General features: G+C 41.6%; 2 protein-coding genes across 2 annotated transcripts in view; one reads left to right on the forward strand and one right to left on the reverse strand.

The window, feature by feature from the left end:
* Window positions 1–10,180, reverse strand: part of LOC126443032 (serine-aspartate repeat-containing protein I-like) — a 33,171-nt gene extending 22,991 nt beyond the window's left edge. The window contains exon 1 of the mRNA XM_050090878.1: window positions 10,109–10,180. Coding sequence (XP_049946835.1) covers window positions 10,109–10,180 — 72 coding nt within the window. The remainder of the gene's footprint in view (window positions 1–10,108) is intronic.
* A 481-nt stretch (window positions 10,181–10,661) lies between these two features.
* Window positions 10,662–13,032, forward strand: LOC126443033 (piggyBac transposable element-derived protein 4-like). Its single transcript, XM_050090879.1, has 3 exons — window positions 10,662–10,776; window positions 10,880–12,340; window positions 12,848–13,032. The coding sequence occupies exons 1-3, from the start codon at window positions 10,662–10,664 to the stop codon at window positions 13,030–13,032; spliced, it is 1,761 nt and encodes a 586-aa protein (XP_049946836.1).
* Window positions 13,033–13,917: the final 885 nt, after the last annotated feature.

Here is a 13,917-nt window from a genome sequence, read left to right on the forward strand (position 1 = left end):
TTTCCAGGAGTGTAATTCTTCCATTCAGTTCAGTACTGGTGTTGTCTTGTTCTGTGGCTGGCTGTCCTTTCCTGTTTCACTGCATTCCAGCCTTAAGTCTGTTGTCACAATTACTGATTTCTGACATTCCAAGAATGCTAAGTTTTTCATAACCTTTTTAGTAGTTTTGGTTGTGTTCAACTACTTGTTCTTGCCAACAGATACTTTTCCTCTTCCCTTTCACAAGATGCTTTAGTTCCTCTAGTGATCCCAGGGCCTTTTTTTAAATTTTTTTTTTCATGGCTGTTAAATGTCCTTTCTGATTAGCTTATGCAGAAAGCTATTTTCAAATCATGATTTGAATTTATCACGGAATACAGTAAATTTTATTTTATCATTTCGTTCATTATAAATTTTATCCCAGGTCATCCCTTGTAAACTCTTCTTAAAAGCATTTGTCCAGCAATCATTAATTATTACGATTCCATACTGTACGGCACTATGTTATTTGTCCTAACTAGCTGTGCATCGTGATCAGAGAGAGCATTTGTTACTGGGTAAACAGTTATTTTCTTGCTTTGAGCTTCACCAAAGGAAACATTATCAATTGGGGTCCTACTGCCTCTATCCGCTAGCGCCAGAAAGTTAATTACCGACATCAAATTGTAGGATCTAAATAAGGTTTCCAGAACGTCCTTAAGAAAATCTACATCCAAGTCACAACAGACTATTAACTACTTGCTGCTGTCTGACAGTGCACAGTTCAGAATTTCCCATTGGGGATCTATATACAGTTACAATTAAAAGTGAACTATTTTCCAGTATTAATTAACACACACACTTATATGTGCAGATACTACAAAACGTACTCGACTCAACGTTTTTGAACTTATGTTTTCTCAGTATATACAACAACTCCTCTTTTTCTCATACGTGTTCTGCATTAGTAAGCTGCTATAGTGCAGTGCAGTGCAGTGTTTACTGAACTTTTATAGAACTACCACTTCAAACCGTACACAGTAAAGGTATAATACACCCGAAGTGCTAAACTGTAGGCCTAATTTTTGCAACTCGTAACAGGCACAGGACGCCTGTTTTTTCAGAGGTCTCTAAGTTTTCCAAACACACAAGAAGCTCTTCTGCCTTATTACTCAATCCTCTAATATTTTGATGAAGTAAGTTAACCTTACTTTTGTGTCCATTCTTAAGCATTTTGTGGGGCTCTCCTGTTATTTTCACTTCTTTCAAAACAGGGTGCACGAATCCCGATTCTAACCTAGAAAAAGTGCCCCGGTGACACCGGTAACCACGGGGACCTCGCCGCGTGTCGTGGCGGCTCCACACATTATTACGTGCTACAAGCTCAGCCGACCTACCTTCCCCTCTACTATTCGGACGTAGGCCAAACCTAGTACATCCCTACCTCCCCGTCACAGCGAGAGGCACCACGCTCGTACGAGACTCGACTCCAGTCGGCGACAGCCCGCTCCACTCCGCGTTCACGCGGCTCACGGCGGTATTAGCCCGGGACCGGTCGTGGCGCTGCAGGACCTCCACAGAACTCAGGTTTGTGTGTGTGTAGTTGCTACTCCTATTTTATCCGGGTCATCCCTAAGGCTAGCAGTCGGCTTCACAACACTCGTGACGTGGCACCCCTCCCTACTTTGCCCCGCACCGTCTGACCTACACCCGTCCCACCCCCACGACTACCGCCTTGCAGTGAGACTTCTTTCGGTACCACCTTACAGTCACATCTTCAACATTGAAACAAGCGTTCAGTGCATAGTGCTGTGGAGTGTGGGGAAAAAAAAACCGCAAATTGGCATTCATATGAAGAACAACAACACCAAAAATGCAACAGGAGCGTAATATGTAAGAAATTGTCCACACAACCTGTAAGTACAGTTCAAAACATTACTACTTAATAGGAAATACCAACCACCAGAACTGTTTATAACCTATAGGCACAGTGACAAAAATGTAAATTCAATAGCTAACATATGAACATATTCCAGGCCACTGACGATGCCGTGCAGAAAATAAAGGCGAAACGCGTATGGCACTGAAATTGTGTTTCATTCAGTTGCTGTCAGACGGTCCGTAAGTAAAAATTATCAATATACCGTAACCTTACAGTGGGCGACAGCTGGACGGGGCTCTTACCCTCCTACGGTCGAATTTATTCCCTACTGTTAGCTCCGACGTAGGTCAAGTCAGAGAGCTGTTCCCTTTTCACCCACTCCTCGTTACCTTTACCGAGTTCCCGAGATCTTTTTCTCCCTCGAACCTATCTAGTTCAAATTTTACGTGCCGTAGTCGGGCCCGAAGCGCACAAATCTTCGCCTCCGGCTCGGCCTGCAGGTCTGTCTGACGACCTCGCCGAATTCCCCTACCCCGGGGAAATTCCGGTCCGCAGTCTACACGTACCGCTCCCTCTGTGATTATCCTGTGGTGACAACCACACTTATCGCACACTGCGACACAGATTAAACCCTCGAAAATAGAATTAAATCACTTGACAAACTTTACACTACGCAAATGTTCGTTCTTTACGAGCTGCAAAAATTAGGCTTACAGGTTGGCACTTCGGGTGTGTTGTATGTTTACTGTGTATCGTCTGAAGTGGTAGTTTTATAAGAGTTCAGTACACAACAATTTCTGGATCTACCCACTTCACATTTAGCCAGTAGTTCAATAATGTATTTATAAGTGAATTAATCATTTTAGAGACATTTATGTTTTTGTTAATATAAGTGACTGCAGCTTACCGAAAAGCACTTGCTCTGAAAAGTGAATGGATCTGTCGTTGATTCGTAAGAGATTTGTGGCCGCGGTGCTTCACTTATGTTCTGCACAGTGCACAGACTTAACCGCTTTGTTAGTAAACAAATAGTAATCGTGTTAATTAACGTAACAGTGTGATGAGCATTTTTAAATTTTCAAGAGTAGTGTGTTAAAAGTCACTTCACGTCTAACTTGGCTGTCCTCCTCTCCTATTTAGTGGTACTGTGTAATAAATCTGAACCTTCCTCGTGAGGCGTGGCGCCTTATATCGCTCCTGTCTAGAGCCCGACTGACTCGTGCGTGCGCAGTGACAGACGGTCCGAAGTGGGTTCAGTCGCGTGCGTAGTCCTCATTTTCATCTGCTAGAGGTCAGTAGTGCACAGAGACATTCGAGAAACAGCTCGAGAGAATGTCCTTGTGTATTGGTCTGTTTATTTCTTGAAGGCTTTTTTGTTTTATTTAGGTTTGTACAAATTTGTATATGCTTTTAGTAGTGTGAATGGTGCACGAATGTGGTCTAAAGTAAATATGTAGATCACTGTTCTACTAATGAACACTGTAGTGTCAGAAAGTTTGGAGACAGTGCGGATGCAGACAACGGGGAATATTCTATCGTAATATGTTAATTGTAATATCTAATTGTTAATTGTATCGTAATATGTTAGGCCCCCCATGAACCATGGACCTTGCCGTTGGTGGGGAGGCTTGCGTGCCTCAGTGATACAGATAGCCGTACCATAGGTGCAACCACAACAGAGGGGTATCTGTTGAGAGGCCAGACAAACGTGTGGTTCCTGAAGAGGGGCAGCAGCCTTTTCAGTAGTTGCAAGGGTAACAGTCTGGATGATTGACTGATCTGGCCTTGTAACAATAACCAAAACGGCCTTGCTGTGCTGGTACTGCGAACGGCTGAAAGCGAGGGGAAACTACAGCCGTAATTTTTCCCGAGGGCATGCAGCTTTACTGTATGATTGAATGATGATGGCGTCCTCTTGGGTAAAATATTCCGGAGGTAAAATAGTCCCCCATTCGGATCTCCGGGCGGGGACTACTCAAGAGGATGTCATTATCAGGAGAAAGAAAACTGGCGTTCCACGGATTGGAGCGTGGAATGTCAGATCCCTTAATCCGGCAGGTGGGTTAGAAAATTTAAAAAGGGAAATGGATAGGTTAAAGTTAGATATAGTGGGAATTAGTGAAGTTCGGTGGCAGGAGGAACAAGACTTTTGGTCAGGTGATTACAGGGTTATAAATACAAAATCAAATAGGGGTAATGCAGGAGTAGGTTTAATAATGAATAAAAAATAGGAGTGCGGGTTAGCTACTACAAACAGCATAGTGAACGCATTATTGTGGCCAAGATAGACACGAAGCCCACGCCTACTACAGTAGTACAAGTTTATATGCTATCTAGCTCTGCAGATGATGAAGAAATAGATGAAATGTATGACGAGATAAAAGAAATTATTCAGGTAGTGAAGGGAGACGAAAATTTTATAGTCATTGGTGACGGGAATTCGTCAGTAGGAAAAGGGAGAGAAGGAAACATAGTAGGTGAATATGGATTGGGGGGAAGAAATGAAAGAGGAAGCCGCCTTGTAGAATTTTGCACAGAGCATAACTTAATCATAGCTAACACTTGGTTCAAGAATCATAAAAGAAGGTTGTATACCTCGAAGAATCCCGGAGATACTAAAAGGTATCAGATAGATTATATAATGGTAAGACAGAGATTTAGGAACCAGGTTTTAAATTGTAAGACATTTCCAGGGGCAGATGTGGACTCTGACCACAATCTATTGGTTATGAACTGCAGATTGAAACTGAAGAAACTGCAAAAAGGTGGGAATTTAAGGAGATGGGACCTGGATAAACTGAAAAAACCAGAGGTTGTACAGAGTTTCAGAGAGAGCATAAGGGAACAATTGACAGGAATGGGGGAAAGAAATACAGTAGAAGAAGAATGGGTAGCTCTGAGGGATGAAGTAGTGAAGGCAGCAGAGGATCAAGTAGGTAAAAAGACGAGGGCTAATAGAAATCCTTGGGTAACAGAAGAAATATTGAATTTAATTGATGAAAGGAGAAAATATAAAAATGCAGTAAATGAAGCAGGCAAAAAGGAATACAAACGTCTCAAAAACGAGATCAACAGGAAGTGCAAAATGGCTAAGCAGGGATGGCTAGAGGACAAATGTAAGGATGTAGAGGCCTATCTCACTAGGGGTAAGATAGATACTGCCTACAGGAAAATTAAAGAGACCTTTGGAGAAAAGAGAACCACATGTATGAATATCAAGAGCTCAGATGGAAACCCAGTTCTAAGCAAAGAAGGGAAAGCAGAAAGGTGGAGGGAGTATATAGAGGGTCTATACAAGGGCAATGTACTTGAGGACAATATTATAGAAATGGGAGAGGATGTAGATGAAGATGAAATGGGAGATAAGATACTGCGTGAAGAGTTTGACAGAGCACTGAAAGACCTGAGTCGAAACAAGGCCCCCGGAGTAGACAATATTCCATTGGAACTACTGATGGCCTTGGGAGAGCCAGTCCTGACAAAACTCTACCATCTGGTGAGCAAGATGTATGAGACAGTCGAAATACCCTCAGACTTCAAGAAGAATATAATAATTACAATCCCAAAGAAAGCAGGTGCTGACAGATGTGAAACTTACCGAACTATCAGTTTAATTAGTCACAGCTGCAAAATACTAACGCGAATTCTTTACAGACGAATGGAAAAACTGGCAGAAGCCGACCTCGGGGAGGATCAGTTTGGATTCCGTAGAAATGTTGGAACACGTGAGGCAATACTAACCTTATGACTTATCTTAGAAGAAAGATTAAGAAAAGGCAAACCTACGTTTCTAGCATTTGTAGACTTAGAGAAAGCTTTTGACAACGTTAACTGGAATACTCTCTTTCAAATTCTAAAGGTGTCAAGGATAAAATACAGGGAGTGAAAGGCGATTTACAATTTGCACAGAAACCAGATGGCAGTTATAAGAGTCGAGGGACATGAAAGGGAAGCAGTTGTTGGGAAGGGAGTAAGACAGGGTTGTAGCCTCTCCCCGATGTTGTTCAATCTGTATATTGAGCAAGCAGTAAAGGAAACAAAAGAAAAATTCGGAGAAGGTATTAAAATTGTTCAATCTATATATTGAGCAAGCAGTAAAGGAAACAAAAGAAAAATTCGGAGAAGGTATTAAAATCCACGGAGAAGAAATAAAAACCTTGAGGTTTGCCGATGACATTGTAATTCTGTCAGAGACAGCAAAGGACTTGGAAGAGCAGTTGAATGGAATGGACAGTGTCTTGAACGGAGGATATAAGATGAACATCAACAAAAGCAAAACAAGGATAATGGAATGTAGTCTAATTAAGTCGGGTGATGCGGAGGGAATTAGATTAGGAAATGAGGCACTTAAAGTAGTAAAGGAGTTTTGCTATTTGGGGAGCAAAATAACTGATGATGGTCGAAGTAGAGAGGATATAAAATGTAGGCTGGCAATGGCAAGGAAAGCGTTTCTGAAGAAGAGAAATTTGTTAACATCGAGTATAGATTTAAGTGTCAGGAAGTCGTTTCTGAAAGTATTCGTGTGTAGTGTAGCCATGTGCGGAAGTGAAACATGGACGATGAATAGTTTGGACAAGAAGAGAATAGAAGCTTTCGAAATGTGGTGCTACAGAAGAATGCTGAAGATAAGGTGGGTAGATCACATAACTAATGAGGAGGTATTGAATAGGATTGGGGAGAAGAGAAGTTTGTGGTACAACTTGACTAGAAGAAGGGATCGGTTGGTATGACATGTTCTGAGGCATCAAGGGATCACAAAGTTAGTATTGGAGGGCAGCGTGGAGGGTAAAAATCATAGAGGGAGACCAAGAGATGAATACACTAAGCAGATTCAGAAGGATGTAGGATGCAGTAGGTACTGGGAGATGAAGAAGCTTGCACAGGATAGAGTAGCATGGAGAGCTGCATCAAACCAGTCTCAGGACTGAAGACCAACAGACAACAGACAGAATATGTTAAGTAAGTTTACAGTAAAAGGAAAGCTAATTCGAGTGCAAATGAAAATAGTTAATAACATAAAGTATAAACAAAATATCAGAATTTTAAATATTTATTTTGGGAGAAAGTCCAGTTCGAGAGTGTGTTATTTGTGGATCGGTTAGTCACGGAAAGTGCGGGCTAATGTGGGAGACTAATGATTTTCTATTGGCATTAAAGGAAACTGACCAATCGGAACGGAGTATTCTTCCCGCATCTTTTCCCTTGGAAATATAGAATGATCACAGCAGTCTAAGGAGTCGGAGCCAAGCCTTTCAATGGTACGGTCGTGTACAGTATGAGCTTTAAAGGAAGTTATAATTTGCCAGTTTTAGTTGTGCTACATGCTTCAAAAGTGTTTTAAAGTGAAGGCATATTTAGTCCGGTGTGTTGTTTAGGAACTGCGGATTTTTTAAGTAATTTTGTGTATGAGAAAAGACGGTAATTCCGTGTGGCATATTGAGCAGGTCTGCGACTAAAAACTCGAGTGCATTAGGTGCATTAGACACCGATAAACTTAATAGTATAGTGAGCATTTTCATTCGAGAACAATCCATGCTTAGTAGCTGTTCAGATTTCGGGAAATACTTGCTAACACGAATGAAAGGGTTTGTGCGTGACTGTGTTAGGATTAGCACGGGCTCATTGTCGGGGTTCAGACTATACAGACGTTTTGCCACCATTTCCACCTTTCATTCAAAATTAGGACCTTTTCCCAATTCTCGGAATAGTTACATCGTAGGCAGCCTGGTGCGGGTTGCAGTACGGTAGGTTTCTGCTCGGCTTTCCTACCGCCAATCCGCTGCAACAGGTTCACAGGTATGTGCAGGTAAAGGACGAAAGGAACCGCGCCTCTGCACTTGGTATAAGACGTATAGTTTCGTTAGTGGGAGATAGTTTGCTGGCAGAAGAGTGTAAGCTTTTATGTGTCGCTCATGAATAACTACTTTGCAAATAATTCCTAGATTCTACTATTGTTTTGTGTTCAATTTACTGAACAGAATTTAGTCCCAATTGAAGTTTTCTCGATTAATACAACTAATCGGGGTAATTTTGCCTAATTAGGCTGGTCGCCATCTTTCATTCAAATGAATATAGTCTTACTTTACAGCCGTAACAGCACCGGTTCTACCTCCGTAAAATTAACTACGGTTCCCTACCGAAACACAATCTTTCAGACGTCGAAACATTGTCTGATAAATTTCCATTACACCACAATCACAGTTAATCATTAATTCCTTTCAAAGGAGTAACACTTTTGGGGATTTAGTCACGTGGTAATTACGGGTAGCATTATATGATGATGTTTCACGTAAAGTGCAAACTATATAAACAGAAAACATGCTATACTTTAGTCTAGAATTAAACAACAACATAAACAGCATTGCAAAAATAAAAATAAACGTTCAAAGTTATCATTAATGTGAATCCTTTTCCAAAACTGAAGTTCACCAAACATTACAGAGGTGTAAAACTTGAATGTAGTTCACAGAATGTGCGTTGCAGCTGTTCTGGGGTCCTGTGACCTCCACTATCTTGGCAACGCACAGTTAAATTTTGAAGTTTATCGCTAGTTTGATTCTGTATTTTTACAGCAGAAAAACTGGCTTAAGTATGTCACGATGAGTTCTTGTGGCTCAGGCTCACTTCCTTTTTCTCAGGATTTTTAACATTATCTTTCTTAGAGTATTAAACAAGTGCAAAACATTATGAAAAATGTCATTTGAGTACCAGCGGGATAGGTGCGTATTTTCATTGCCCTTTACCTTTTCATTATTTTTTAGGATCTCCTATCACTGCATTGCAAGCGTGGTTTTTAGCCAGTTTAGAACGTGGCCTTTCGAATGAGAACGGTTTCCAGGATATACTTTTCTGTAAGCTCGGGCATATCCAGTTTTTTTTTTTTTTAATGGTAAACTTTACCCTAAATTTATAAACTATTGGAAAGCAACAGGAGAAAGAAATTTAGTATTCAAAGGCTTTGTGTCGGTAAATTACCACAGGAAAAATTTCGTGTTTATCATAAACTTACTTCCAGACATATAAAATGCTAAACTTCACTTTTTTTTGAAGTGGCTATTTTTACAAACTATTTTACTTGTAATTATTTACACGAAAATCGCTCATGAAATTTTTATTATTCTATATAAGAAAATGCAAAACATTGTACAAGACGGTCACATTTCAAGATAATACTGCCCGAGATATTACGTCTCAAAGTTGCTGAAAACAGAGCTGTGCTGTGTCGAAAGTTGCATTATGTGGCCAATCTAATGCCTGTATCACTGGAAGTATTGAATTAGTGACTGTGAAACCTTATCAATGTTCGTAGGGAATACGTACAAATGTTCGCACAAAATTTCATCAAAATTTGTGACAGTCGTGCCGGAACCTCTAGACTGCTCTCGGTAGAATGACAAATATTGCGAGGCTTCACATATTTTAATCGTGTCTGTCTACTGACAAATTTTTGTGATCATCAAATGGAATTAAAGAAACAAATTTTGTACTTACTTCATCACTTCCTTTATTATGAACCACGTCACAGCTTGTAAATAAAATAAAGAGGTTGAAGCGGAAACAGGGAGCAGCAGTCATGGAGGGGCTTCCGCAGGATAGACTAGGAGGGGGGATACATCGATTCACACAACAACAACGACAACAACAACAACAACATGGTAGTCATTTCACAGAATGAAGTGAGCTTTGTAACTGTTCTTTTTTTCTTTTGTTTACAAAGACTATGATAGTTTACAGTCGTACAGCGGCTTTGCAGCACGTAGAGCTTCGTAACGAATAAAGCGAGCACGCAGTCACACGGTAAATGTAAAAGTGACATTTCCTAATGGTACAGAAAATACAGACTTCTGCAACGATCCAATGCTGCACGTTCTCTGCAACTAAATGAGGTAAGACCTACACACATATGAAAAGCTTGAATAATTCGTTATTTTGGACATATAAACACATAGATAACATAGATAATGGACTACAATCCTGAGGTTTAGTGTTCTCACAACAGAACAACTCGCCATCTTTACCGGATCGGTAATTCTGTCAAACTCCGACAGCTGCACGCCAATTATTAGGCGATCTCACTGCCACGAACGGCAGTCCACCAGCTATTGTGACCACTCGTTTCCTTCGTACGTACACAGTTTCTTACACCCACGTTCCTCATTGTCGGCACACAAACTCTGCGACATTTCTCGGCAAAACTGAGACACCGGTTGTGTCTGCAAACGCAGTTATGTCTGCTTTAAATTATTTATTACTATTATTTTTTTTTACATTATTTTGACAGCTCCCCCAGTCGTCGTCGTCGTCGTCGTCGGATGTCGGTAACAGGTCCCGTCCCCGCATTCCGGACACTGACCTGACCGTGTAACGGTCGTACGGCACACCACCTCCGTGACCACTTCTTTGGCACCTTTTAACAATAAAATACCTCACAAGAATATAAGACTCACTGAAAGGCTTTGCCAAACTGTATTTAAAAACCCATAAGAAATGCGAATATCAAAGGAAGGGAAGTGAGAGTCAAATGTACCGTCAATACTGTCCCAGCATTTGCTTTGAGCAATTTAACACTCTAAGCGCCAAGCCCGTAAAATTTACGGGCCTGGGATCGCGCGAAAATCACCAAGCCCGTAAAATTTACGGGCCGCTACATTTAATTTCATTCAAAACACTGCAACGTTATTTCTACGGGTTTGGCCAGCGCTATACGTTTTTCAGATGTTTATTAACAAAATGCGTCCATAGATGTCACGGCAGCGCTGTAATTCATGTTAAAACTTATCTTTGCGTTCTCAGTCTGTATATCATTCAGTTGTTTGTCATCATGTTTCGGCGCGGTTTATCAGACGCAGAAATTGCGGATTTGATCAATCATAGCGACACTCTGGATAATGTAGAGAGTGATTCAGACGATTCTGAATGCAATGGTGTGTTTGAAGGTACGTATTTCCGAATTTTCCACGTAATTGTGCAGTACGCACATATCTGTTGAACATGTGTAAACGATGTATGTAGTTACACATAATGTGATATTCTTTTTAGAAGACGAGATTGATGACAGTTTGTCTTCAGATGAAGACGAGAATGATGTTGAAGGTGTTGCTTCAAATCCAGCAGCTGTGCCGTATCCGAAAGACAGTGAGTGGACTGCAGTTGACACCTACCGACCTCTGCCTGTCAACACGACACCCAGGCAGATACTAGTGGATATTGATGAGTCGAGTTCTGTACTGGATTGCAGTAAAGTGTTCCTTACTGACAGTGACGTAAATGAACTCAAGAGACAGACAAATTTGTATGCATCACAGACAATACAGAAGAAAAGAAGAGGAAATAATCTGAAGCCCCATTCAGTTTTGAGTTCGTGGAAGCCAGTGACTATAAGTGAGATGAGGCGTTTCTTGGGTATTATTTTCCACATGTGTGTTTCGAAAAAGCCCAAAATTGCGGACCATTGGAGCACTAATCCTGTTCTTAGTTGTAACTTTTGTCCCCATGTCATGAGCCGTTTGCGTTTCACTCAGATACTGTCATGCTTGCATCTTGTTGACAATTCAAATCAGAAAAAACCAGGCGAAGATGGATTTCATCCACTTTACAAAGTTTTGCCATATTATAATAATTTGAAGGAGCGATGTATCCAGGCATATCGTCCCTCAGAAAAAGTGACAATTGATGAAGGAATTTGCCCATTTCGAGGTCGTGTGAGTTTCCGTGTTTACATGCAAAATAAGCCTCATAAGTATGGACTGAAAGTATATGCTGTTGCTGAAGCCAGTAGTGGCTATGTTGTAAATTTTGAAGTTTATGCTGGTAAGCATATTGTTGACAATTCTTCGTCTGCGGTTATTTTGCGATTGTTGTCTGACAGCAGCTTGCTGAACAAAGGCCACACTGTGTATTTAGATCGATTTTATTCCAGTCCAGAGCTATTTCAGCAACTGGCAGAGAAAGGCACTGGAGCTGTTGGTACTGTGAACAAATCCAGGAAAGGATTGCCTAAAGATTTAGTATCTGCTAAGCTGAAAAAGGGCGAAATGTCTTTTCGGCGTAAAGATAATGTATTGGCAATGAAGTGGAAAGATAAGAGAGATGTGTATACATTGTCTACAAGGCATCAAGCAACATTTGGTACGCATACTAAGAGAAATGGGTCTGTAGTATTGAAACCACTTCAGGTACTTGATTACAACCTCAATAAAATTGGAGTGGATATTGGAGACCAACGCCTGCAGTACAATCCGTTCCAGCACAGAACTGTGAAATGGTGGCGAAAATTATATTTCCATTTGCTGCTTATGGGAGTATCAAATGCATTTTGGCTGTACAATGCAGTGCACAGGAAGAAAATTACAATAACAGACTTTATAACAGTGCTTGCAGTTCAGCTTGTTGAAGACGACACACTTGAATTCATTCCAAGAAATGAAGGAACTGTAGGTCGGCTAACAAAGAGACATTTTTTGCAGCACATACCTGCAACTACTAAGAAGTATGCTGCTCGTGTGTGTCACGTGTGCAGTTCCAGGAGCAAGAAACAGAGTGGCAAGGCTTCTCGCAAAGAGACACGATACGAATGTGAACAGTGTGGCGTTGCACTCTGCCTGGAACCTTGCTTTAAAATTTTCCACACTAAAAAACAATATGATTCTGTGTGAAATTTATATGTAATACTGTATACTATCAGAAACATGTAATGTAGTGCCACAATTTTGGTTAAAAATAAATCACAATTGTATTCCCTTATTCGTATGACTTTTTCTAAATTCTTAAAACATCTAAGTGATTTCTATAACTGTACCTTAAAGCTGTGCATTGTAAAGTAGTTTCTTTCACTCAGAATTAAAGTAGAAATGTGCAGCTTCAAGATGGTACCAAATTTGCCACAATCCAAACAGTAGATTTGATGCAGTAATTTTTTTAATATTGGTAAAATTGCCCGGTTTCTAGGGACGGGTGCATAAAATAGGCCTGGTACAGAGAGTGTTAAGGGCCCAAATCCGGACACAGACTGGAACCACCGTGCTGCCGAATGCGGGCCCGTCGTATCCCCCGTCACTCGGACGGCTCGCACGGTAATGTCACGGGGCGACAGACCCTACGTAGCGGGCACCGTCGCATTTCGCAAACCGAGTGCCGACTTCGAGCTCCACTCGGGCCGCAGCTTCTGCCGCTACCTGCTGCCCTCGCCCTGACCACGCACTGCGTCCCACGAATTCGGTGTGCACACTGCGGAACCTCCGTACTTCGTTGTTCTGCTCTCACAGTTTTCAGAGTTCGCAGTGGGTGGCAAAATCTGCACGTGCACATTACAGAGGCAGCCTCTTTCCCGTCTGAGTAACGTTTTGTACATATTTATGTGGTATTTGTACATATCAGCATTAACTATTTTTCGAGTCATTTATAGAAAGGTGTTCCTTCTCAGTTTCGTAACACAGATCGTTGCAGCGATATCGCACAGTTATATGTAAAAAGGGTGCACACAAAAAAAAGACTTGGCCCGTACCAACTGTAATCCACTCCTCCTTTTTATTTAAGAAATGTTTGGAGTATCCAGACGTCCAAATTGATGGGTACCTCACTCGGAGAATACGGTAACAGACGAGGGCGGGCTTACATGCAAGGAATGTTTTGCAGTCACGACCATTCACTCGACACCGTCGTATTCGAGTTTCTCGCAGTCGTATGGTACTCGACGGTCGCCTTTACAACAAATATGTGTTTCTGTTACAAAGTTAAATCCACCCGGCAAATTCTTCACTTTTACACACAGTCTCGCACAGAGCGCACACCCGCCGGGCCGGGCCAGAGTGACTCGTCCGCAGGAACCACACCCGCAGACGTCACTAGGCCGTAGCGGAGATGAGCCGGCGTAGTTTCGATCCGTCAGGAATAGGATTGATATCTGTATGCTTACACTGTGCAGACAGCAAGGTAGGTGAAGGGGAGCTGTCGACAATATTGACCGAGTGGAGGGGAGCGGTGGGGGGGGCCTCCACTGTGGACGGCCACACTGCAGTAGGGCAGGTGCACTCCGACAGCTGAAACCGACAAAGCAGCACACGTCTCACGTAATTTGT

The sequence above is a fragment of the Schistocerca serialis genome, unplaced genomic scaffold, assembly GCF_023864345.2.
Source record: "Schistocerca serialis cubense isolate TAMUIC-IGC-003099 unplaced genomic scaffold, iqSchSeri2.2 HiC_scaffold_1420, whole genome shotgun sequence".
NCBI classification, from domain to species: domain Eukaryota; kingdom Metazoa; phylum Arthropoda; class Insecta; order Orthoptera; family Acrididae; genus Schistocerca; species Schistocerca serialis.